Raw genomic sequence first — 26241 nt, 5'->3', positions numbered from 1 at the left:
AGAAAAATAATCTGAAAGCCAAGAATTTTAAAAACGGTAACCTTTCGGCTAATGGACTTGTCCGGGCGCAGACCCTACGATTTATGCTTGACACCAACTTGACCCTATGATTCATTTACACCGTCTTCTTCTTCTGCTCCTGGTGCTCCTTTCCCTGGTTCTTCTTCACTGCTTTTTCAGTTAATTGACTTTTTGCATTTTTGCAACGCGCCTCGTCGTAAAATGTAATTAATTATGATTCTGCCGGTGCAGCTATAAAAATGTAACCAAGCAGAGCGAAAGTCGGCCAACGAAGTTTAAAAATGGAAGCCAGAGCTAAAAGGCGAAAAGGTACGACTACCGTCCACCCGTCCGGATCCATACCCAAACGAAAACTCTGCAAAAGTATAAAAAGCATCACGGCCGAGTTTAAACTGCAATCATTTATGGAAGCGAATCCTCAAAGTGGAGAAGACAAAGGTTAAGCCAAAGACAGGCCAACATAATGTCCGTTTCCGGTCCCGCACCCGGACTCTGTATTTTCGGTTGTGCCTCGCAACTCTTCGCCACCCCATACTCCCGCCACCACCACCTCCACCTCCGAATCCGCCATTCAACTTTGTCTGAGGATTTATGATTTTATTACCACAAGGCAGTGCTGGGTAGAACACGGAACCGAGAGAACAACAAAGCAGAGCCTGGGTAAACGGAAACATTTTTGTTTGATTCCATGACTTTTACACATTTCCCAGACCAACTTCCTCCCCATAGCAGGGCATGGGATGCCATGTGGTGAGGGGGAGGCGAGTGGTTGTGAACCACCAAACTGTTGCCGGGGTACTGCAATTTGATCGCATCGGTTGCCTTGATGTTAATTTTTTCGTTCAGATTTTAAGTTTGAATTTTTCAGGCTCAAAGGGATTTCGCGGTTCCTGTCTTGTGGTTCTTCGCTTGATAATCCCTTCTGTTGCTGAATCTGTCTCGTGTCACCGTTCTGGTTGCCAGGTTGGGCCACAAGTCCCAGGGCATCTGCTGTTTGCTTTTTCGATATAATAATCCAATGAACATCAGTTTATTATGGGCATACAAAACACCACAGAAAATTGTCAAGATCAAACACGACTCTTCAAGATTTACATATATCTGAGCATTTCTCGCCTTATAAGAGGGTTCGAGGGGACAAAGTGGCAAATAATTTAGTAAGTTACATCCTTGTCTTAACTTTTCGCTTCACTGAGATTGCTGTATTTTTGAGGTATTTTGAATCACATTCAATTATTATGCTGCGTTGTTTATATATCTTAGCTTATAGGTTTCTACGGCGGTTTTACCATGGAGAAGGTATTCAAAATGTTGGTGTGCTTTCGGTGTGCCCTCATCTTGGGCATTTCCCATAATCTATATGAATTTTTCTTAGCTCAGGGTGTTCAAAGATTGCTGAAAAGTGGCATACATTTTATACTCATACATAGTACCACCACACATTGACGCCCGTTTTTATGAACTGTTGATGTCGACATTCGTGCCGTGGCTCTGGTTCTGGTGGTTAGCACGGAGCGACGAGCACGTGGCACACAATTTGCATGCGTTCCGGCATGGCAGGTGCTCTGCTCAACTCTGGTTTTCCTCCCCGCTTCCATACTCTTCCACCAGCTTCCACCCGCTGGCCACAATCACATTGCTTCAATTAAATGGAGTCGACTCATTAATAATGCAGACATCGTATAGTCGGATGCTGGAAACAAAACATACATGCGTACATATACTTATTTTCTGTACAACAATTTCCATACTCAACTACAAGGAAAGTTGAATGAAAAGCGACAGCAGCCAGGCACAAGTGGAAAACGGAAAGTTTTTAAACATGGAATATATGAATATTTATATTCTATACGTTTGCACTCGATCTCCAGAAACTCAACAACTGAATATTTATAGATGTCACAGTCCAACTGACTGACTGACAGTCAGTTACTTACCGAGTTTCAGTCCTAAGTACATACGTATATAGCGCATACGCAACGTTGTCTGAGAAGCATTAATTTAAGATGAAGATTCTGCTTTTGATTCAGATATTTGAGAAACATAGCGGGTGGGAGCAGTGCTCTTAAAATCATTGTCAAAATTATTCCAATAGTATGAAATTACCACAAATTTTCCTTTGCCTACCTTGGGGCGCACTCAATCACCTTGTGGTCATACATTAGGTCTCGGCCTCCTGCGGCCCACATAAATTGTGGCCAAGACCTTTTCAATTTCCAACTTAAGTTCTTCTTTTGTACTGAAACTCTAAATTAGAAAAATGTTTAAATATATACGAGTCGGACATGGGGTGGCAGTGCGGTGGGGTGAGCACACACATAGTTTGTGTGGGTAAACATAATTTGTGCGGCACGTGCGTAAAATTTAATGAGGCAACCGCGACGACGCGACCGACAAATCGGGCTCGCGTTTCGTTGCCTTTTGACCCCTGGCCCCTGGCTCCTGGAAACCAGCGGAAAGAGAGCAACAAAAAAATAACATAAAATGGGATGTTGACTCTGGCTGCCAAGTGGTGTGGCAGGGTCTTTGGTACTCTCAACTATATGTATATATGTACGTATGTAGGTACATATCTACCGGGTTTTCTTACTTCTAAAAGAAATTTAATTTAAGTTATGGCGTGGGTTGGGAAAATATTTCATAATAAGACTGGGAATGAGTCGGTGGAATCTGCTTGAGCTTTGAATCGTTAAATAAGGTTTCACTCTAAAGACGGATGGATATTTGGAGAGCAAGTGGGGGCTCTGGAAACTGGCAGTAGAGGTTTCAGGTGGGGATATGAGGATTATGTTTTTCTCTATTGCTTTATACACCGTTTGCATTCATTTATTTTTCGCTTAAGGGCTTTAATAGAGTACTGACCAAATGGCGATAAATTCCAGGCGGGCCACTAATTAAGAAATTCAAATATCATCTGCCGCTAACACTAACCGCCACAGGATATGCGTTGGGACCTAAGCAAACTGACCCTTATGGGCCCTATAATGGAACCCCCCTTACAAACCATCCCCTACCACCACACCACTCTTGCTGTGGGAAATGCGTGACTTTGTGAGGGGCTAACGGCGTAAAAGCCCTTCGAGTATTTAAGCATATTTACACAATGCATGTTGCTGCTGCTGTTGTTGTTGTTGTTGTTGTTGTGGGTCATGCATTTGTTTACGTGTGAATACACCCCCCTCCTGAATTCCTTTTGCCTTTCCTCTCGACCCCCGCCGTCACGAACCATCCAAATTTGGGACGCTCGAGCGAGTGCCTGCGGTTGCAGAGTGTGAAATATTCTGCTCTCTCACAAAAGCGGTTGCTGAGTGTGTGTGAGTGTGTGCCATATCTTGTCTGAGGTCTGGATCTTGATGGTACCCCACGCACACGCACACACACACGCACTCTCACAGACACCCATTCACACTATCTCCTAAATAAACAAGTCCAATGCCTTGAAATTTTCCTGGTACCAGCTTGAATTTCCACCGAATTTCCTAACGATATGTTTGCAGTAGTTGCTCCTCGTCCGTATATGTATGCCTCGGATGCCATTTCAATTCATTTCCCCACATTGCTGCTGGCCCCGTTGTGGCATTTGATTTAACGGCAAGGGACCCTTTTAAATTAACAGCAGCAGCAACAGCAACAGCAGCAACAAGAGCAGCAAAAGTGGCCAAAATACTTGCCGGGTTTCGACTTGAAAAGAGTTGAATTGAAGAGGAGGAAACGGTAGAGTAAACACTTGAAAGGAAGCCTTTGAATGGCCTGACCGGGGACCAATAATGCAATAATTGAAGTCAAAGCTGGAAGTTTTTAAGTTTTGTTTCCTCTCCGTAAACGCCAATGGTTGCCAAGGGATAGGCCGTCTCATGTCAGTTGAATTTCCAGACCAAAAAAGGCTCTTCTGTCTCTCGATGATAATACGCAACACGAGGCTGCTAATAGGCCCCAGTCTCGAGTGAATTCTCCTCCAAAATTATTCTGAATGGAAATTCGATCGAACGTGTCTCAACTTGATGATTGGCGGTGGTTCCCTTCCCCAGAGCTCGCCGCCGTCCCCGGGGGCAACACAAACACCCAGTGGCGGGAAACAGCCAGCAGATTGGCTTGGTTACCTGTTTAAACGCTTTATTGACACCGGATCTAACTGTATATAAAGAGAGGCTTATGGATACTAAGGTGGGATTAGCCCTGAACAGGCGCCACCCCTGCGTTGGGTTGCGCACCGCCGCCAACCAGGTTGCCCAGAGATTGCTGCAAGGAGCGCAGGATGCCAATGGGAATCTGCAATGCCATAAGATAAGATGCCAGAAGGTAAAGATCAAATAAATCTGTGTAGAGTCGTTGCACTCACGTCAAGGGCCAAACCAACGGGTGAGGATTGGGGTGCCAGGAAGCGATTCTCCACTGTCTGCGGCCTCTGGACGGTCTTCGAGTACTTGTGGGTCTGCACGGTCTTCACATCGGTCTTCACTGGTGACTGTGGGAGGGGCGGAGAGGATATTCAGGTTAGTGTAAGGCAATAAAGGAACTGAATGCCGGAAGCCACTGCCGCCACTGCTGCCACCAAAAAGCAAACAAAAAGTCACATGCATCAAACGAAAGTTAAGGCAAGGCAAAAATACTAGGTACGAGTATATATGAATATTTTTTGGATTTGGAAATATGTAATTTCAACAAGTCGATGGCCGCATGTCCGGCAGCCTGGCCTGACCACGCCCACATTGTCCGCAAATGTTTTCAAATAAAATTACAGCAGGAAAATGTAATTCCGCCCTAAAGCGAAAGTTTATCCACCGAAAAGCCAAAAATTGCTGTTCTCCTTCGCTCTCCATATTCGTGGCTGTGTGTGTATCTCTGTGTGTGTGAGTGTGTGTGTGTATCTGTGTGCTTGTGCCGGTTTGTATCTGTATGTACGTGTCTGTATGCTTGCCACACAGCATCGTATTTGGTTGGTTGTTGTTGCCACAGTTACCTTCTCCTGTTCCGCCTCTGGTTTCCGCTCGTGCACTTCCTGGGTGTCGCCTGCAGGAGAATCGCTTTGTTGCAGCTGCTGCTGCTGCATCACGTATACGGTGCGTTGCCGCTGACGTGGGCGCTTGACGCGGTGGCGTGGCCGTTTCACAATTATCACCGATGTGGCAGGCCCAGTTGGAGGCGGATTGTGTGTGGCGGGCACGATGGGCCCTGCGGCTGCCACAACATGATTCTCAATGATTTCGCTGCGGTCCGTCTAACACATCAGCGGAGAGAGGGGTGCATATATTGATGAGTTCTAGTTTGTCGATGCACTGTCGATGCGCTATTCATCAATCTATCTAACACTCATACGAACTAAAAGCACTCACATTCACGCACATCCATGCTAGGCAATCTCTCTGGGAAAGTCCCATAAATATTTTTACAATTGATAAAGTAGGAGCTTATTCCTCTTTAGGGGTACTTTTCGACACTTATGCCAGCAAATTCCATGAAAACTTCCCCGAATACTTGTCCAAAACTTTACACACGAGTATTTCCTAAGCGATTTTCACTTGCTATTCGAAACTTGCTGGAATTTGTACAGTCTTCTCGTATAAATATGCATACTCACATCTTGCCTGATCAACGAATACTTCTTTGGGGGCTTAACCCTCTGGACATTATTGCTGACGGTGGGCAGAGCCGGAGGTGCATCTGGACCAGAAGTGGGCGAGACGGCCACTGGCGCCTGATGGACCGTGTGCTGTTTGGAGGAGATGACCGTCTTGCCGGGACTGTGTGCCTCAGCGCCAATATAGCCGTGTTCGCCAGCGCTGCCTCCCAGCAGGGCACTGGCGCCCACTGAAGGATTAGCCTGGGCAGCGGCATATCCAAAGCCATCAGTGCGTCCTGCAGAAAGAGAGAGAAGCAGGACAAAAGTGTAACTAAAATTAAATCAATCAAGAGAAGTGTAGATATTTCGTACCGTCAAGGTTACCGCCTAGACCAGCGGCGGCTCGTGAGCCCCAGGGGGTGCCGGCCGAGGCGCTGAGGCCGCCGTGGGCGGAGTTGCCAGTGAGGAGGCCGCCCAGTCCAGCATCGGCGTGGTAGCCGGCAAAGTTAACGCCCACCTTGCCATCGCGCAGCGTAATCAGCTTCAAGGAGGGAGGTTCAGATGTGAGAGATGTGAGGCTATAGCGAAAAGTTCTCTACTCGTTGCGTATACGTAATTTGATTGAAAGTTTCCTGACTTCCCAGAACTCGCCGACGAAAGGTCGGGAGCTGGTCAGGATTCTGGCTTAAAGCTTGGGCTTGCCGAAACTTTCCATAAGATGTTTGGTCGGGTTTTCAGTATAGTAATAGTTAAAAGTTTTGTCAAAACTTTTGCTGGTGCAAACAACACAAAACCCTTTGTGTCCGTTTAAGTAAGTTTCTATAATTATTCATATTTTTCCGCCTTCTACGGCCGCGAGCCTTTCGCAACTCTGCTATGGTACGAGTATCTAAAGTCGGCTAAGGTCGGCCGAGATGCCATGAGACCGCAATTCGACGTCTGTTCAAAAATTTGGACAAATATTTGCACAGTTTGCCGATGAGAAGCCATCGGAAAGATCTCCCGGCTAGCAGGCAGAATAATTTCGATTCGCTGATAAAAGATATCGGAGTAGGTGCGACAGATAAAATCGACGGAGAGCTTCAGTCTAACAATGGGTGGAGAGTATTTTGTGCTAGTTATCAATAATTATGACAGGTTCCAACACAGTTGACAAACGCAAGCAAACACCACCGAGAATGGTGTTATTCCCAGTGGCATAATGATCTCTGAATGCTCTTTCATGGGTAAAAGTTGAAGTAATTTTTGAAAATTTTATTTTCGATTTGTTATAGTAAAGAGAAATGCAGCTTTAAGGGTATTTATGGTACTTTTTTGCCTTGCTCTTTCTTTTGCACGCCATCGTGCAGTCATGAATACTGCCTTTATTGGGAATTCTTAGACCCTGACCACCTCCTAAACCAAGTCCAACAACTCCACCCAAAGTGAGATATCATATAATTACACGACAAGAACGAGGCAGAGAGTCACAGAGAGAGAGAGAGAGAGATAGAGAGAGTAAGAGTAAGAGTGTGGTAGGCCAGAACACCTGCCACTGATAACAGCTTTTCCATGGGGAGAGACACAGCGACAATATTTTATTTGGCCACCTGAAGGCGGCTCATTTGAGTTTCATACGTCTGTGGGACGAGCACGAGAAGAAGGTGGAACCAGGGAAAGTGAAAAGTGAAAAGTGAGTGCCCAGCTACACAAAAGAAAGAGAAGAAAGAAAAGCATTGGCAGAGGCAGAACCAGAACCAGAACCGCACTCAGAACGTGGCCTCAGAGTACTCGCAGAGTGGGCGAGGCGGACACATGTTGTCATGTTGACAAATGCTAGGGAATGGGAATTGAAGAGCAGTCAACTGTTGCTGCTGCTGCTGTTGCTTCTGGGGGGGCAAGTGCCGCTCGGTGGTGGCGCCTCAGTCACCTGGGGACATGTCAACAAATATGCCAGCCTGCTGTACACCGAAGACGTGTACCTAACGCCCGAGACCCCAGGCAGAGATGTGGTCTACGGCTCGCAGGTGAGATAAACAAATACATATATTATACACGACTTTATATAAATTTCTTAATCTCCACTGGAATCGCCACCCTTACAGAATGCCTCTGATAGCTACAGGATTACGGCTCTGCATGTGGAGGACCTCAGCAGCAGCCCACCAGCAGATGCCAACGGGACTGATGGGGCCGAGTCTCTGGTAACAGCGGGTGGCATTGGTGAACAGTTTGTCGTCCTGCACTGCCAACGGGGCCAACTATTGCTCGGGGAGGAATCGGCACATCTACAAGTGTCCGTCTATGGGCTGGAGCTGTGAAGATCGTATCTTTTTGAGTGCGTGTGTGGGAGAGCGTGTAAAAGCTGTAAATATTAATTACTATAGAGGCGACACTTGGATTGGCACTTACATTGTCAAGTGTAATAGTCACTTACATATGCATAGTATATACATATATATAGTACGAGTATGTATGCATGTGTAGAAAAGTACTCTTATCTTTAGGCACAACCGATAGGCTATTTAAGTTTGCTTTTTCTCTTTAAGTCTCCTCTCAATTTGAGAGGATTTTAAACTCGTTCGACATCAATTAAACTTTGTTTTTGCTAATAAAACACTTCCGCTTTGACAACATATATGTACATATAGTATGTATGTTTGAATCTTAATAGAGAAAGAACGCAATTTAATGATTCACTTTAGCTTTTAGCTACGCAAAGTGCAATTTGTGCAGGTGCTCGACATGGCCATAAGCCTAAGGGGGTCTTAGGCTTATGGATGTCTCTGTGCGTGGAATAATGAGATTCAAATGTAGGACAGACAGAGCCCACAGATAAATCTATTTATATATTACACACGCTCAAAATGCTCCCCATATGGAAAAGTATACCTAATTTCCACTCCTCTCTCTCTCCTCCATGAGATGGTTTTATGATTAGTTTTCATATGGTTTTAGGTCTGGGAAATGTAAACGCTTTTGCAAAATAAATTAATGCCCTGGTCTCTGTTATTTGCAGTGGGAAAACAACTAAAATGAATTAGAAAACATTTTAGTACTTCATATTTTTCTCTCTTTGTTAATCTTCTTTTCCCATTCAGACAAATATGCAAATGACTGATAACATAAAAATATACATACGAGTATAAATGAAATAAAATGAAACAAATTTACGAGTACCCATACAAGCAAAAAAACAAACAGAACTTTGTGGATTCTGTCAGGTTTAGGTCAATATTTGTCTGAAATGTTGTTACCATGCCCTCGAGTGATACTCGAGTTTATGTATTCATTTATGATATTATTTAAAAAGCAGGCATGCCATTGGCAAAGGCCACGGCACTGCCGTTCCCCTGACAAGGAAGCCATAATTGTGGCTAGTAAATTGCGGATAATGAAGAGTTGCTAATTAAAGATTTTGGCTGGAAGTTGGCCAGATTTAAAGGATAGGCTGTGCGCCCAGAGGGGCCAGCAAACAAAAGATATACATACATTCAGAAGGAGTGAGTGAGCACTTAGTTCCAGCCCAAAAAAATTGCTAACAATTTCTTGGCGCAGAGTGCAAAGGGATTGAATGACCGGCAATTTGCATAAATTCCGAGGAATCGCTGCTGGAATTGTGCCACACCACCAACGGTGAGGAAAACCCTTCTCATGGCATTTTACGTTCATTCCTAATTTTAATTCCCACAACCCGCACAGAAAGGATTTTTTTTTTTTTGTGGGCGTTTTCAAATGCAAATTTCATGCATGCGTTGATTAAAATCTTAATTCTATTAGCCCGCAAGCAGCACAACTGAAAATAGAAATAAACTTTCCGGATAGGAAAATTGTCAGGAAAAAATCCCTCAGAAAAGGTTTGTAAACAGAAAACGGGAAATAGGCAAACCAAAGCAAAGAACCTCAAGGCCAATGTGTGTGTAAAGATGTCTTCGGTCTGTTGAGTACACCTTAAAGTTGTCCACTGCTGTGACAGCTGGGGCAGCTTAAGCCGGTTTGAGGGAACGGATTAGTACTCGTATGTCATATCTAAGCCCTCCTAAAGAGGGGAAACCATAAGCTTAGAGAGTAGATGTGTAGTCTTCTATTCAGACTACACATCTACACTTTTCCATTGAAAAAATATGCTATGTAAAGTGGAAAACAGAACTTCGTTTTGGGGAGAATGTACTCCCCCTCTCCACCATCACCATCCCCATTAATCCCAGGAGCGACCTTCAACTGTCGAACGACTTGTGTGCAATGCGGCGTATGCTTAATATTTGTGGAGAAATGCAATTAAATGGATATTAGTCAGCCCAGGCAGTCAAAGTTCAAGGTAGCCAGCGGCAGCAGTTATTAAAATGATGTATAATAGTTGGTAGCGGCTCAAGTACCCAAGATTAATGATAAGCGAACGGGTCGGGCCAATGAGCCAGCGGAGTAGTTGAGTGTGTTAATAATTGCCATCCAGGGGGCAGGCATTTGCCTGCCTTGGGCTGGCAATTAAACGCGAAGCGTGCTGAGAAACTGCACACTAAAAATTCTTCAATGCCGGACATTGCACAACCATTTGGAGCCACTCGGGTCGGTAGCTGGCCAACCATGCACTTTGCCTAAATTACGGAATGTTCGAGTGTTCGACCCGTACAGCAATTAACCAACAGTCGGATGGCTTTATCCCCCCGCTGGCCGCACTTTCGCCGCAGACCGCAAATAAAATCAACGCCGATGCCAATGCCATTGCCACTGATTCCCAGTCAATGGCAAAGTGATTCTAATGCGAATTTCGATAATGTTCTCCGCCGATACGCGTTTGCGGGGCAAAGTTCTCAATTTCGGTCCACACAGTGAAAGCCTGCATATAAATAGCGAGTCGATTTTCTGGATAGCTTGAGAAATGCCTCATCATCAGTTGATCTATTAATCAAGTTAATGAATTCAGTGGCACTTGATCATTTGATTCACTGTTGGATGCCTCTGAATGAGTCATTGCCTTGTTTTTACGGATTTAAGATCTTGAATTGAGCTGCCGCATAAACTGCAGCCACATCTATGTAAATGGAAGCCACAGCATGGAGTTGCAAATAAATAAACGAATGCGCTCTAATTAAAATATTCTCCAAACGCAGAATCTGGTGGAGATTGAGCACGGCCGCAGCTTGAACACAAACCGACGCTGCAGCGGAAATAATGGTTTTGGGAGGTGGGCGAAAAACTTACCTGTGCGTGCACCAAGATGGCCGATTGCAGCAGACAAAGCACTCCGATAAAGGCGAACATTTTGCGCATCTAGAAAACAATCAAAAACGAAATAAATTCTAGCTGCTGGGCTCTTTTGTATGCGCAACGCGTTGGCAGAATTCTTCCTCGAACCGAGGTTTTCGGGGAGCGGCCATCTGGCGGAGCATAATTACGAGGCTTTCACATTTGATTTAAAATTCTGCTGTCTCGACCTGCCCGATCTCAATTAATTAACGCCACGGGCTGTTGTACCTGTTGTTGGGTTTCTTTTCACTGGCGAATCTGAGCGGATTGGTGGTACGTTGTTGTCGCGGCGCGTTGTCGCCTCGCACTGAGCTTGAGTCGTCGGCCTGGGCCTGGCTTAAACTTGAATTCTGCGAAGTGGATTGGAATCGAAGCGAGCGTCTACTGTCTACCGTCTACCGTCTACCGTCTGGTGTCTACTGCCCGCTGCCCGCTGACCGATGTCTGTTGTCTGTTGTAATGCCTCGCAAACTGGAATTGTGGCGCAATTAAATATGCAAGCGTCTATTTATATAGCAGCATCAAGCTGTTCTGTTTTCTGCCTTTCTTCCAGCTCCATGTATGCATTATCTCTCAAGCCTGGACACTGAACAGTAACGATGATGCAAGCTTATCTCAAATCTCTATATGGTCAGCAAAGAACTGGCTTCGATCTATTAGCACCTCTCTGGCACAGGGTCTAACAATTGGGTGAGAACTTGCCAACAGCCAAAACAAAAAACTAACAGACGAAACACTGTCAGTGGATAGGGTGAACTTCTAGTCTGGTCAGCTGTTGCATATGCCTGAAGATCGATGCTCAAAGCTCTCTTTATAATAGCCAATCAGTCGATTGGTGTTCAGTGACTCACAGCGAAGCCACAAATGGGCATGTTCTCTGGGCAACATTGCGTATACGCTGCTGCACTAAAGCACATCAGTTGGTGCAAATCATGGCAAACCGGTTGGAGGAATCGACTCGAGTCTGCAGTTTTGTTTTTGTGCTTTCGCTTTTTGGGTCCTCGTCCCTCTTCATTTGCCTCAAAGCTTTCGGCTCTCGATGCACGTGGCATGGGCAACTGATTGCTCACTGTTGCCATTGGCTGCAGTTGGGCATAGCGAGTAATTCTGGTGCACGATGTTTAACGAGGCTACATATGCGGCAGGTACGTATACAACATCCCTTTTCATTCGCGTTGCGGTGGGGATTGCATTGAAGCGTTGAATGCGGTGTGGTGGAAAGAGCAAACAAAAGAAGTCTGTCGGAAAGTTTCCTAATTTCTATCGAGCCGAACGACAGATACGAGCCCACTGGCATATCCATTTCTCTTTCGGTTTTTGGGGCCCCAGCAGACCTCCCCTCCGCCTTCGCCCCATGCTCCCAGTGCGGCTCCAGCGGTGGGCATTCTTCTTTTGTTCAAAGCATTTGATCATTAGGTATTCAAATGACAAACAGAGCTGCCGGCCAGTGCCACCATCTGTGTTAATGTGTTTCTGCCTTCTGCCTTCTGCCAGTGCCAGTGTCTCGGATGTCTGGCTGGCGAAATCCGCTGTGCACGTGCTTGATAATTTAGAATGCGATGGCCAAAAACCAAATGCCACCAAAAAGGGTCCAACAAGAAAATATAATTAAAAAAAATTCTTTTCGATTTGGTTTTCGTAGGTCCCTTGCATCACACATCAATTACTTGGCGATGGTTTGCTGTTTGCTCATTTTCTCGATGTTCTTTTATCTCAGGGTCTGTTGAAAATGAATTTCATTTTAGTGTATTTTCAATCAGAATTTAACATATTTCTCATTTTCAAACCAATTACAAAGGGAAATACGACGAAGTCCATGAGCATTTGATAACCTTTTATTCAGAGATTGCTCGAAGGGTCAGGAGGAGGAGGTTATCGACTGTCGAACGATGCCGATTGATGTGTTTATTAACTTCTGGTCAGGAAGCAATATTTGGGCATGACACGTTTTCATTTTTTCTTGTATTATATATTTATATTTATTTATTGAATTTTCTTTCCAAAATATGTACTTTGAACAGGGCTGCGCACAGTTTTAATAGCACTGCAATCTCTGTTGTTGATTTAATGTTGCAGCTTTTAGGCGCATGAAATATTAAAGCAGTCGTCGGCTGCACATGCAGTTTCAGAAGCACTGCCATCTCTTGCGTTGTTTTTTGCTGCATCTTTTAGGCACAAGAATTAAAGCACTTGAGTTTAGTCTGGAACCACTTGCAAGCAGTATTTGAGCTCCATTGATCTGGAGATTTTCGTCTTTTCTTTCTTGTAAATTTATTTTAAACGTAAATACATATAGTTTTTTTGGATTTTCTTTTTTGGGCGGACATAAACATCCTTATGCTAGTCTTACAACAATGTCACATATATCACAAAAGTCAAACATTAAGAAACAAACTATATAAATGCACACGAAAAAAACACACGTTAAACACTCTAGCATTCACTTAGAGAAATGCCAACATTCATGCACAACTACAAACTAATCGGGATTTGAGTTACGCCATCTCCTCTCGCATTGCCCTGCGCTGCGATACGGAGAACTTCGAATCGGCGGTGGGATTGGAGCTGGGATGGCCCAAGGGCAGAGCCGTTCCTTCTGCCACAGATTTTTGCGACACTTCCGCCGTTGCCTGCCGATAGCTACCGGTCAGACGTCCCACCATATTGTTGACAGCCCGCAGCGTCGAAATGGGAATCTGCGGAAAGTTCAAATGCAAAATCAGCAACTCTCGAATGGAAATAATCCCGGCCAGCTCACCTCGAAAATGCTGTCGATTAATGGGCGCAGACTGAAGAGGGGATAGCTGGGCTCCGAATTGTGTGCAGGCTGGCTGTCACCCACCGCCAGCATGGCGGCGTTGCTGCTGGGCTCAGCAGATGCTCCTGTTCCCGCACCTGCTCCTGCCCCTGCAGCCAGGCTACTGAACAGGAGCGCTGCATTCTGCTGCAGGCTGTTCATGGACGGACGCTGCTGGTACTGGCCGTACTCGTGGCTGGGGTAGAGCAGCATATTCTGCACTGGCATCGGTTGCAGCATCGTCTGAAAAGATCGGAATTCAGATTTTAATTTGAATACTCATACAACAACGCCAGGGGGAATATGCTGAGCGAGCAAATGGCACTCAACTGTGGCCATAAAAATCACTTTATAGTTTAAAGTGAACTGTGAGCAGGTTACCACAGGCCACATGGTGACTTACATCGTTTAACAGCACAAGTTCGTGACGTTGGCCGCGGGCATAGCCGGAGACGCGGGTGAACTCCGTGACCAAGTGGGACATCACCACCAGAAGAACGAACCAGACGAATCGGTCCATGGCTGTGATAATTATCTGCAAAATAAGAATAAGTGGTTCAATTAAACACTGATTGATGAATGAATGATTGAAGACAGTACATCATTGTTGAAGCTCATTCTGTGGCACATTGATCTTGGCTGATTTGAAATGTTCGGTATGCGCACTTGAACGCCACTTGTTAGGTTTGGTCCGCTTTCAAACGGTGCAAAGTCAAGTTTCTGTCATGCAACCAATGCGACCCGCTCCACAACCGATCTCCACTGCTGCCACTTGGCCAATGTTCTGGGCGGGCAACCCAGGCCCCGAATGCGGCTCATGGCTCACGGACTAATCGTAGGCCAAACATATCAAGTTTTAGAGTGCCAGGCAACGGCAGCCACTGTCAGCCACTGGCAGCCACCGGAGCTCTGCCACAATTTGTTACCCGCCTGTTTCGGCCTGTTGCTGTTGAATGGAGCTGCTGTTGTGGCTGGGGCCGCTGCTGCTGCTGCTGCTGATGCTGCTGGGAGCCGATTCTACGAGCTGGGGATTCTGAAAAGTGGATTAGACCAAGGCCAACTTGCCGCGTGGCATTTGCCAAGCGTAACCAGTTTTTGTTGCCAAGCTGTGTCTGTTGGCGGATGCATCGAGCTTTTCCATTTGGCAGTGAGTGAATTTTCCTTGCCAAAAAAATTTCACGAATTTCGAAAGCCATCCAAGGCAAAATGTCCAAATGCAATGAACTTTGAGCCCGCTTTTGGAAATGGCCAAATGTCTAGATACACGGCATATACTGGACGTATACGAGTATGTACGTATATATATAAAAAATCCATCAACGGCTGGGTGTCTGGGGGGTCAGCACTTAATGCTCGCAAAACAGAAATCAAAGCATTAAAGCGAGTGCAGGTTGGGTCAGGTCCGGCAGGGAGGGAGGACGAGATGAGAGGAGAGGAGAGGGAGATGGCATCCAACGAGCCATGACAATCGGTCAGCTGACACTGACTTTGCGAGACCCATAGGTCGGACTCTGCAATTGCGACTGTCTAATTGTTACTCGAAAAACAATTAAACGAGCGTTTATTTGTATGCCGCCAACACTTTTGAGATTCTGTGGCAGCCCTGACACAAATCGCCAGCAAGGTGCAAGCAAAGACGGCCACATGTTGCCGCTTAATTAAACAAATGAACGTATCTTTGGCCCGACCCTTGACCCACGCAGACAGGCAGAGAGGGAGTCGACAAAAGATTCTGCTTGGCTTTTTGCCAGATAGCTTGAAAACCTTACACAACTCGATAGACCGTGCTCAAATAAAAAAAAGGGATTGAAATGTATTTACGGATGCCACAAATCAACCGTGGAGTTGTCATTGTGATTTACTCGGGTGGAAATATAAAAATAAACAAACATCCTGTTTTGATATTCAGTTGTTTCATTCGAATGAAAATCAAATTCATATTCCGTTTGGACCTTGTTTCTCGTTAAATCCGCATTTGCATAATAATGCGCATACCAAGTGGACAATGATTGTTTAAGTTGCAAAATTTTCTGGGTCGCAGGCAACTCTTTTTGGCTCCGATTCAGCAAAGCAGAAAAGTGTTCTCTGAAACAAAGAAAACTTTGAATACATTTCCATCATTGATTTATATAAAGATGGCCCAACTATGTTAGCCATTTATTACAAACTGAGCAACTTCGGGCAAAGTGGAAAAGGTTCTCTCTAATTAAAGTCACATCAAAACTATTTTGAACAAATATAAATTACAGGACAAGCTGCTAGTGGGGCAGAGCCGAAGTGTGTGGAACTCGAGCTGCTTTTGCTGCTTGATTTATATGCAAAGCCACCGAAACACACAGATACTCGTACACACGTACACACACACATTCCACACTAAGTGAATTGTGCGTAAGAATGCATTTTCTGTCAGATTCTATTTGCATGAAAAAAACCTCTCAAGTACCACAGAATGAAAATTGGGAGAAGGGTAGACGGGTAGAAGGGGTAGACGGGTAGAAGGGGAGCGTTCTGACAGCATGAGTATTTACCGGTCTTTTCTTTCGCCTGCTGAATGTTGCATGTTGCTTTATGCAATACAAATTGAGTTTGTTTCCATTCGACCAAATCAAATTACGGTCAAAAGCACTATGAAGTATTTGCGAAAGAGATTTGCGTGTGGCCCGATGTTGGTCGGAACGAGTTTTTCCACCACACGGGGCGTATGAGCTATGCTTGCTCCTCAGCATGTCACTCATACGCCTTCTTGGCAACCAATTGTTGCCATCGTTTGGCGGCACTCGAACTTGAGTGGCCGCGTGTGTGCGGGTTGTGTGGGGCACTGACATTCTGTTGATTCGAGCGCGCAATAATCTTTTCGTTATTCTTACTCAGAATTTTTGACAAATATTAGATGAGCAAACAATAGGCTAAACGCGGGCCTAGCCAACAGAAGAGCCGCGCTACCATTTTGTGGGCGCAAGCCGTGCGTGGGCGCGGCACCAGTAAGGATCCATATAGTAAATATAATTCTATACATCCAGCAAACAGCCAAAGAGATTGAAGAACTTGAAGATTCATCAAGTTGAGGCGGCCGCCAACAAAAAAGTTTCTGTTTGCCGACAGTCAATAAACGGTAATTACTTTGCTAACAAAATGCTATAGGTGGGGTGTTTGGAAGGGCGTTGATAGGGGGCGTTGGTATTTTGGTATGGCTTGGGCGGTTGTCAGAATCAGAACTGACTCTTACTCATTTCCCTTTAAGTGTAATTATAGTTGCAGTCTACATGTCGCTAAACTTTTGCGCTTAGGCAGAGAAGTACTAATTATTAGGAAGGGAGACCTCTCTGCCTACACTCGTCCAAGCAGTGCCACACAGTCTGTGATATAGTACTTAAAGGGTGTGCACATGTACTTATATACGCCTTATCCTTAGTCAAAGCATAACCCAATCATCATTGAGTAATCAGTCCCTACTTAAACGCTGCACAACTGCCTCGCTTAGTCACTGTATATTTCTGGATTTGATCAATTTAAGACTTTTCCAGTCCACTGCCCAATATTAATAACTTTTTCACTCGTTCCCGCTTGGCTGCCATTGACCTGCGTTAGTCATTATGCTTTTTATTTTTATTTGCTTGATTTCACTCAATTTCACTCACAATTAGCCACATTTTTAATTTGTATATAATTAGCATTTGATTTTTCTTTGCTTTCGTTATGTCTCCTCTCGTCTTGACTCGCTGCCTACGCTTCTGACTCCTTCTTATTTATGTATTTGTTGATGGCTTGCGGCCAAGACTAACTTTGAATTTGTTTTTCTCTCAGTGTTTTTGCTTTTGCTTTCGTTGTATGTTTGAATTTTACTGTTGCTTTCTATTGAATTTAGCGATTCGTTTTTATATCATCGTGCCCAGAACCGAGTTGAGTCGAGCCACTGACGAAGTTGATCCGAACGAGTGGCCCGGGCCCTGCAGCTGTTTGTTCCCCGACTTTGCCGAAAATGAATACTAATTTATTCTAATCATTTCAAATCCAATATTGAATCGGGGTACTGGTTATGGGTGTTCTGTTTTCTGGGCTGTAGGCCCTGGGCCAAAGGCTTAGCCAGAGCACCAACAGCGGCGGCAAAAGCAAAAGTGTTGAAAACGAGTTCTCTCAAATATGCCCGCTGTTTGTCTATGCGCTAATTGTTTTCATTGATTATTAATTTAGATATTTTGCGCCTTGGCTGGTCACAGGATAGGGATAGGGAAAGGGATCCGAATGGGATGGTGTTTGTGCAATAGCCCTCTGACCTCTGCGAGTTGAGTTCCCGGCATAAACGACGCTTTTGTTTCGCAATTACATTCAAGTGGCAGTGGCTGCTGCCCGACTATTCTCAGGTTCCCTTTCGTTTTCCCATGTTTGTGGGTCGCAACCACCGCTTGCTCCATGGGATCTAAGTCGCGTAGCGTTCTCGGGTCTACGGTGGAGTGTCCAAGCAACAGTTTCGTTTGGTTTCATTTGGTTTTGGTTTGGTTTTAATGAGGCAGCACTAATTAGCTGCCAGGGCACTCATCAGAAGTGCCTGCGGGCGTCTTTATAATTTATTTCATATTCTTTTTGTATTCCGTTCTCCCCTCCTCTCTCTGGCTGGCATTTATTTATTTTTTTTTGGCAAAGCAGGAAACTCACCTCGTTCGTGATGTAGACACTGCGTGCCGGAGTGGAAGCCATTTTGGCAGTTTAGTTTATGAGAATGTAGAGTGGGAAACGCGGCCAGAACTATTGCCAGAGCTCCAGTACGAGAGTTCTGAGAAGTGCACACATGTGAGCGGCTGCGCGACGACTGGCAGCGGGCAGCGCATGCGCTGCTTATATTTCATCACGTAGCCCACTTTTACAGGTACAACTACAGCTAATCATGCAGTCGCAGTCGCAGTCGCAGTCAGCGCTGCCTGCAGTCAATGTAAAAGTTTGCACATGATCGAAAAGGGAGAGAGAGAGAGCACGCGAGAGAGCACTTCTTTGCACAGCTTTCTCGCTGCTGCTTCTGTTGGTGATTTCGTGTGCCGCTTTTAACCATAAACTGGTTTAGGAAAAGCTGACAGTCAAGCTTTCAATGTAATTGCCTGACACACTTTTTGCTAGCATCGCCCACGGGAATGGAGAGCTAGCTTCAGCTTCAGCTTCAGTTTCAGTTTCAGTTTCTCCCTATCGATTGCTCACCGCTCTCAATGCCAGAGAGAATCCGCAGAGTACGAGTATCTGTAGTTCATTGCAGTTCACTGAACCTACCTGATCTGGCTCGGCTCACCGTCGGTTTGACCGAGTTTCGACGACAGGTCTCGTTCCACTACAATAAAAACCTATATTTCAGATGATGATGATGATGATGATAATGATGATGATTGGTTGTGTGTGCATTTGCAGTTGGGATCTACCGGAACCGCCTTGAACTCGTCAGGCCGCCTGCCTGCATACTAAATAATAAACTCCGTACAGAACCAGAAATCCAGCGGTAGCCCAATATCGACATTGAATATGCAAAAATGTACGAGATGCAAGTGCGATGGGGGATTGGGGGAAGCTTAAAAGAGTATGGAAGTAAATCCAGAAAAGAGTTTAGACATTTCTCGAGAATTTTTGGGTATTTTTGTGCTAAGTAACAAGTTACATGGCTCAAAAATGTTTGTTGCCCACAGCGATAGCGATTTCATATTTCCATACTTTCAGGTTATTGTTCGTGCACATTCATCTATCAGTTTTGTTTCTTTCTTTCGAAAATATGATTTCCCCTCTTTCTTCTATTTGTACTAGGTTCATTATTTACTTAAAGTAAACCGGCTCGGAGACCGGCATGATCTACCCCAATGTGCTAATTGGAATCAACTTTTAAAAGTACTTTATTAACCGTTCGTATATTGAGGGTAATCAATGCGCACTCACATAAATAAGTACACAGACGGTACGCTGTCCTCGAATGTCGATTCAATGCGAGTATACAAGTGCTAATCTGCCTCAAAGCAAGTCACGTGTAATATTCCCATCACATCCCATCTCTCTTTCTCCTTTTTTCCTCCTCTTTTGCTTGCCGACCCTTTGACTGCTTAACCTTTACCCTCGAAATGCATTAAGTCGCAGGCAAACAAGATTTGTAAAGCATTCAACCAAGTATGAATCACGTTGAACCGGGCCCTGAGTCAGTGGGTTGCCTTTCTTCCACCTCCCACATCCCACTTCCCACCTCCCACCTCCAGTCCCTCTCTCACGGCACACCCGCAGCTTGCCCTTGCTAAATATCAACAGACAGACAGATGGGAGGGAGCGGCGAATGTTTGGCTGAAGTTTCAGTGCTGCTGTCTGATGAGAGGGTCTACAATCAGATGCGGCTATTTGCATTTGTGTTTTTTCCGCCATTCAATTCAACAATATTTGTTTGCCAATTGTACAAATTGTAAATCAACACTCAGCCATAGCCATATGCATACACTAAGCCTTAGCCGTAGTCGTGGCGATGTCCAAACTTTTCAGTTGGATGCAGGCCAACAGTTATTGACCCTCAACTTGAACTAGAAAACCAAATAACCAGGCAGCTCAAAGCGTTAAATTGAATTGTATGTTCGGCTGGTTGGTTTGGTTGGCAGGCCCCTCCTTCCCCACCAAACAACAACACCCTGTTCTTAAACACTGTGTGAGTGTCTAAACTGTTTTGTTGTCTGCTGACAATGCATAAAATTTGAATAGCCAAACAACGAGCACAGCAACAGAAATATCAGCAATAGCCTACCGAAGCATTTGATACACTTTCTATGGAATATATTTTAAATAGTACAGTACGAGTATAGAAATGAAGGGACTAACCATGTAGGGGAGCAACGAACAAGGGGAGACAGATGATTGATCAAAAGTACTTCATTGACTTCTCTGCGTTGCAAACATCTGATCAAATTCGTAATACCCTCTGCATGGGTACGACTATAACAAACAGCATTTAACTTGGTTTTTGCACCTATTTTTTGCTCTGTATACTCGTATTTCGCTGGTCACACTTATGCTCCCGCAGCAGCAACAACTACCACAGGCCCCCGGAGCAGAGCCAGGCCCCTGACATTGCTCAGGGTCATGGGGTTTTACTGTATAAAGTGGAAGACAAACCTCATTAGCTGCCTTTGCATATCGGAAGAGGAGACACTGCCAGAAGAGAGAGAGAGGGATAGAGAGTGAGTGTGTCGGACCTTGACATTGCCATGGTGTATGTGAGTGTCAGTTTTTGAATTAATTTCATTCCCACTTTTACACTCTATACGCTCTTTACACATTTATATTCTACACTTTAGCATTTTAGCACTCTTTCGCTCTTGTTGTGGGTGTTTTCCCTCTGCTCTTTTTTTGTGGAGCAGAATCTGGCGATTGTTTTTGAACGTGACCTTTTAGCGGAACGCTTTGGATGAAGTGGATATTTTTAGCTATTCTGTCATGCCCCCTGGCACCACCCACTTTTGCTACGAACGCACACGTGCAGATAAATATTAAGTAAGGAGTGGGGGAAAAAAATACAAATAATACAAATGATTATCTCCCATACCTGCCATTTTTTCATAGCTTAAGAGCATTTGATTATTTGTTTAGCGACCTGCTCTTTGTTGCTTTTACTATTGTTTTGTTGTTCCCGCATATGACAATTATTTTGTATGTTGTTTTGTGTCCGCTGAGTTAATTACCCCCCCAGAAAAGTTTTACTGGTGGTTTAGGTGCGTGCATCGGTGGGTTGTCTGCCCCACCATCGGGGTTGAGAATATAATCAAAGATTAGGTACGACGAAGTCGCGTTTAACTAGTGCCGCGAGAGCGCTGATCAGAGGGGCAGGTGAGATAGCAGTTAGCGAAGAGGGCGTGGCAATGCTATCGTCAATCAACTAACTAATTAATGGCCCTCTCTCCACTCGCGGTGCCACAGGAATGACAACCACTTTATGCCCAAACAATCCATGTAATTAATTTGAATTAATTAACGTGCATCCTGAGGCGGGAGAACATAGAGGAAAAGCGCCCGGAGACATTTGATTACATTTAATCCAATTCTTGGAATGCAGCAATAAATGCGCAACTGAAGCTCGGCAAAAGCCGCAGCAAAGAAGTAATTTATTTAATGGTTCTGCAAAAATCCCATATCCCATATCTGCGTTCGTCTGTGTGTGTAAATTTAATTAAATTGAACGCCCATACCACCTCTGCAAAAGAGTCTATTAACACGCTGCAGCTGAGGTTGAGGGTGATGGAGTGGAAGAGATCGCGGGATTCGAGTGCGCGATGCCGTGTGTTTGCCTGTGGGGGGCCAGTCCTTAATTAATTTAAATGCGGCCTCTGGCTCCGCTACTAATCAACTTAAGCGCACTTATCAATTAGCTGCATATCCAAATTTTGTACGCAACATTTCATTGTGTGTTCTCAGATCTGGATCCGTTTATTTTACATTTAAGCTTTGGCCATATTTTGCTGCCATTGGCTTTACTAGAAGTGAACTGAAATGCTGGTAATTATTGAGTATGCTAATGCGGATAGAAACGGCAGACCTCATGGTGGAATATATAGGGGGAAATCCAGGGACAGACAGAACGGGTCCCGCCTGGTGCGTTGATTGATTTATTATATTCATTCCAGCCGCCAGACATTGACCATACTGCCTTTTAAATGATATGCTCTTATCCGGTCAACAATCTACAGTTTATATATAGGTTTTAATGGAAGCATTGCATTCTTCATATTTAATCTAAAGAACTTTGCAATGAAATCCTGTTGCACTTGTTTTCTGTTTCTGTTGCCTTTTCTGTTTTATTTTTTTTGGCCTCTAATTGCCTTGCCATTTTTATTACAATCTCTTTCTCTGACTCATCTTGCCTCGCTCTGTTTCTCTTTCTTTTTCCCTGACTCATCCTATCTTATCTCTTCATCGCTCTGTTTAGTTTTGGCTTACTCTGTAGAGTACAATTGTTTTTGTTATTAGCTTAATTGCTCTCAGTGTGCTCTGGGTCTCATTAATAATGAAAAGCGAGAACGAGGCAAACCAGCTCTCCATGGGTTAAAGCATAGAGAGAGAGAGAGATAGAAAGAAAAAAAGAGTTGGAGAGACAGAGAGATTAATGCTCTATGTACTACGCTTTATCCCCGCTTATACTTTGCTTGATTGTGGCTGGGGGACTACGTGACATAGATCACATTTGAACGCCGGTCCAATCTACTGGCTTAGAACTTGGAAGAATAGATACATATTCCTTATATGCAGCTCCCGAAACCCACTCAAGGCCCACTCTATATGCAGCTGCGCATGCCCCATGACGCAGATCCACCCGGCTTCTGACGTCCAATCGTGCCTAAACGTCTAAATATATCGATCAGTTGGCCAAAAATGCCGTCACATCGGGACACCGCACTTCGATTTCCGGTGCACATTGGGGGCTTAAAATACTCGTTGTAATCGCAGCGGGCCGCTGTTCTGGCCGACCATTTGCATAAATTATACCAGCGTTTACTTTCGTTGCGTCTGAATCTCTTACGTAATTTGACACGCACATAATTAATTAGAATTTAAAGAAAAAAATGTTAGCAGCGAGGCCCGAAAAATGCAAATAAAAGCAAAAGTTATAACTGCCAAACATATGCAAATGAGTCTGAATCATTTCCAAGTATGCGAAGAAAACAACAACGGACAGACCAGACAATGAAACAGAAACAGATGACGATACGAGTATATTTGCGAATATTTAGATAGCAGATGATGAAGAACAGAACAGAACAGAACAGAACAGAACAGAACAGAGTTCTCAGATCTTGTTATCATCATGCCGCTAAGAACCAGAACCCGAAAGAAAACCTAGCACATGGCCAAGAATTAATCAGTTTGCCAAACAAATTGAACAAAGACTCGTAAGAAAATAAAACCTGAACGGGTTGCTTCGGCAACTATGTGAGTCCCAGACAGAAATCGGCTCTCTGTCATTGTCCATCCCAAAGTCTCCCCCAGCTCCACTGTGATCGCAATCAGAAAACCAAAAACCGTCCCAAGCCTTGTATCATTGTATCATTAGAATAAATATCAAGCTGATTGAGCAGCCATTAACATAAGAGATAACTCCCATTGGGCACACCAATTTTTTGTATACTCTAAGAGGTTTTCAAAACAGATATTTACAGGTCTTAAGTTAGTGGGGGATACTGTTGTCCCTCTCCGCAATTAAATGCTTTTGTTTTAAGATTCCCAACTCAGTTCCCAGTCATTTTAACGGTGGGAAATAAAATTCCCTCTCTACCTTTTTGCCATTTGCGAAAAACTTTCAACCAAAACGAGTGATAAAGTTTTCCACAAAGTGTTCGCAGGTCACAGAGAAAAAGTTTTCACGCATTTAGGTCATATTTAATGGGCTCCAGATTATGAAATGGAGTTCTAGTTTGTGTGGAACTCGATGAGGATATTGTCTTCTCTAAGCATAGAGTCGGGAACAACTGGAGGGTCTTCCATTTGTGGTCGGACACTGGCCGAACGCCTTACCTTGTCCAGTTGACTGCGTCTCTCAATCATCTTGGGGCTGTCTTTTTGTCTGATCTGGTCTGCCCCCAAAACACACTTGAAGCACTTTTCACTTGAGACTGCACGCGAGCACAAACTCACTCGCACGGACGGACAAAGATGAATAATTTATTATTATTTGCTTGACTAATTTCCGCTTAATCGCGAAACGTATTTTTTCTTTTTTTTTTGGTGACTCTTTGTGGAATGAAGTAGTGTATCTTTCCGAATTCTAGCGGCGCTCAATGCTCAACCGTCTCGCGTTGTATGAAATTCGCAACTGAACTGAAAGCCAAGCACTTAAGAGTCTCTTACCAACACTCAAGCTCCAAGCCCCAAGCTCCAAGCCTCTCCTGGCCTGGTCAACTCAAGCCGGCAACGAAGCGTCTCACGTTTTGTTTTCTTTTTCTTTTCGTTTCGTTTCGTTTTATTTTTTCTTTCTTTTTCTCGCATTTGTAGTGAGCAGCTTAACAAGCGGGCGCTTAGCGGGAGCGGGTTGCTGGGCGAGTTTTTCAGTCTCGGTCGGCGCCTAACGTGTTTGCTATGGGCAGCCAGCAGGAGGATTGGTAGGTGGATAAAGGGCCCGGGGGCATGGGTATCCGAGCACGTAGCTCAGCTGTGCGCGTGCGCAGTCGAAAAAATTACGCTCTGTGCAGACAGATGTCGACGATGACGATGAGGATGACGATCGGGCAGACTTGCTATAGATCGTGAGCTGGATACCTTTTCCCGAATGGGGATTTTAACGGGCAGAAAAGTGGGATGGGATATCGATCATATTCGTCATAGAAACTCAATTGAATAATCCACTTCATGGCTTATTTAATTTCGATATCGAATCAAGGGTATCCAATATTCTGGCTTCATAATGCGCTCCCCCTTTTGCAACTATTTTCAAGTTTTTTCTATCTCTGTTGATTTTCTGTCGAGTGTGAAAAGGCAGCAGTCAGGCATAAGAGGCTAACTGATTAGTAGCCGTTGCCGCTGGCTCTGGGGTACGATTGCTTGACGGGGGCTCTTTAAAAAACGCCGTGCTGTGTAACCGATTAGTAACTACATATACTCGCACTCGAGTGAGCTGCTGGTTTTTTTTGGCCCGGTCATTGACGTCTTTGAGGCGGTGGCAAATTGCGGACTTTCTTTTCCGCCTATGCCGCAATCAATTGGCCATGCAGTCAAAAAAACACACAGTGCAGTGGTGGATCGCACCCCCAAGGGCGGGACGGGGCCACAACTTTCACTTGGCCTCAGTCCAGGCGGGTGCATCACTCGACCCGAGGGGACACATATCTGCTGGTGTGGGGTTGGGGGTGCAAATATTTGTAGTAGTTACCTTGCTTGCGATTTGTTTCGCACTTGATTTGTTGTCCGGAAGGCGGGTGGCTGCAGTGGCGGTTGCAGGACTCAGCTTTTCTGTAAATTTTTCCGGATTCTCGTACTCTTTAGACGGCTACTTGTTCCATTCACACTGTGTGCTCGGTGGTCTAGAAACTTTGCCTGACTGACATTCGCCCTCTCGGATCCATTGTTATTTATTGGCAAATGCAGCAATTGCTGGTGAAATTTATTGATATTTATTGAACCATTTGCATGGTCGGCTCTTAATTGCTCGCCCATTTGAAACAACAGAAAAAATAAACTCTATGTGATTCAGGGCATGACAAATGATAAATCAGAAAAGAGCAAAAAATCGATAGCAAAAAAAAAAAACCAGTCGCTAATGATTTTGGCCGATCCGGGATGAGATGTGCGCCCAATCAAATTGGAGTTTAATTCGCACACTGACTTCCTGCATAATAAATTGGGGGCCGAGGACAATAATTGGTCCTGGTCCTGTACGTGATTCTATTTCGGAACAAGGTTCCCCGTCCCCGGAAATGCTTGAATAATCGCAAGATGTGCAGGCATCGGACGGCCGACACAGATGAATGTGATTGGATAGAGATTGGGCATGTGAATCACACACACGTGAATCCATTTGGCAATTCAATTTCGGTACCAGCTCTCCCTCTCCCTCGCCCTCTCCCGCTCTGTGTGGTAGTAATCAACAACATTATTGCAAGGATTATTATTCCAGCTCCAGGTTCATCTTCAATGCTGTGGTCACAGAATA

At 44.7% G+C, this 26241-nt stretch overlaps 3 protein-coding genes across 7 annotated transcripts; 1 reads left to right on the top strand and 2 right to left on the bottom strand.

Annotated features, from left to right (window-relative positions):
• Positions 1–4113: 4113 nt before the first annotated feature.
• LOC4804484 (uncharacterized) lies at positions 4114–11222 on the bottom strand. 2 transcript variants are annotated; one of them, XM_001361003.4, is made up of 7 exons: positions 11036–11222; positions 10763–10831; positions 5954–6122; positions 5600–5877; positions 4982–5239; positions 4361–4486; positions 4114–4290 (listed from the first exon to the last, which is right to left on the bottom strand). In XM_001361003.4, exons 2-7 carry the CDS (start codon positions 10829–10831, stop codon positions 4192–4194), a joined length of 999 nt encoding a protein of 332 aa, XP_001361040.3. In that variant the 5' UTR covers positions 11036–11222; the 3' UTR covers positions 4114–4191. The 2 variants fall into 2 exon arrangements, with proteins under 2 accessions (XP_001361040.3, XP_004444215.2); XM_004444158.3 differs by lacking the exon at positions 4982–5239 and having other exon boundaries at positions 11036–11216.
• LOC4804485 (uncharacterized) lies at positions 6148–8198 on the top strand. The gene is made up of 2 exons (XM_001361004.4): positions 6148–7587; positions 7666–8198. The coding sequence occupies exons 1-2, from the start codon at positions 7384–7386 to the stop codon at positions 7879–7881; spliced, it is 420 nt and encodes a 139-aa protein (XP_001361041.1). The 5' UTR covers positions 6148–7383; the 3' UTR covers positions 7882–8198.
• Positions 11223–13061: 1839 nt separating the features above from the next.
• On the bottom strand, positions 13062–25623 carry LOC4804483 (uncharacterized). Of its 4 annotated transcripts, none has more exons than XM_033378244.1 (4): positions 25462–25623; positions 14008–14139; positions 13566–13847; positions 13062–13503 (listed from the first exon to the last, which is right to left on the bottom strand). In XM_033378244.1, the coding sequence occupies exons 2-4, from the start codon at positions 14122–14124 to the stop codon at positions 13303–13305; spliced, it is 600 nt and encodes a 199-aa protein (XP_033234135.1). In that variant the 5' UTR covers positions 14125–14139; positions 25462–25623; the 3' UTR covers positions 13062–13302. The 4 variants fall into 4 exon arrangements, with proteins under 4 accessions (XP_033234135.1, XP_015039977.1, XP_015039976.1 ...); XM_015184491.2 differs by lacking the exon at positions 25462–25623 and adding an exon at positions 24111–24410; XM_015184490.2 differs by lacking the exon at positions 25462–25623 and adding an exon at positions 18258–18434.
• Between the last annotated feature and the right edge of the window lie 618 nt (positions 25624–26241).

This window comes from Drosophila pseudoobscura, chromosome 3 (assembly GCF_009870125.1).
Source record: "Drosophila pseudoobscura strain MV-25-SWS-2005 chromosome 3, UCI_Dpse_MV25, whole genome shotgun sequence".
NCBI classification, from domain to species: domain Eukaryota; kingdom Metazoa; phylum Arthropoda; class Insecta; order Diptera; family Drosophilidae; genus Drosophila; species Drosophila pseudoobscura.
The sequence above is the reverse complement of the archived record's forward strand: the minus strand, read 5'-3'. Positions and strand labels throughout refer to the sequence as shown.

Excerpts from the sequence above, each read along its gene's own strand:
- LOC4804485 (XM_001361004.4), top strand. The coding sequence starts at position 7,384 with ATGTTGACAAATGCTAGGGAATGGGAATTGAAGAGCAGTCAACTGTTG. Across the intron at positions 7,588-7,665 it reads ATGTGGTCTACGGCTCGCAG|AATGCCTCTGATAGCTACAG; the intron begins GTGAGATAAACA and ends CCACCCTTACAG.
- LOC4804484 (XM_001361003.4), bottom strand. The coding sequence starts at position 10,831 with ATGCGCAAAATGTTCGCCTTTATCGGAGTGCTTTGTCTGCTGCAATCG. Across the intron at positions 5,240-5,599 it reads ATTCGTTGATCAGGCAAGAT|ACGGACCGCAGCGAAATCAT; the intron begins GTGAGTATGCAT and ends CTGATGTGTTAG. Across the intron at positions 4,487-4,981 it reads CAGAGGCGGAACAGGAGAAG|TCACCAGTGAAGACCGATGT; the intron begins GTAACTGTGGCA and ends CCCCTCCCACAG.
- LOC4804483 (XM_015184490.2), bottom strand. The coding sequence starts at position 18,299 with ATGGCTTCCACTCCGGCACGCAGTGTCTACATCACGAACGAG. Across the intron at positions 13,848-14,007 it reads AACTTGTGCTGTTAAACGAT|ACGATGCTGCAACCGATGCC; the intron begins GTAAGTCACCAT and ends CGATCTTTTCAG. Across the intron at positions 13,504-13,565 it reads TAATCGACAGCATTTTCGAG|ATTCCCATTTCGACGCTGCG; the intron begins GTGAGCTGGCCG and ends AACTTTCCGCAG.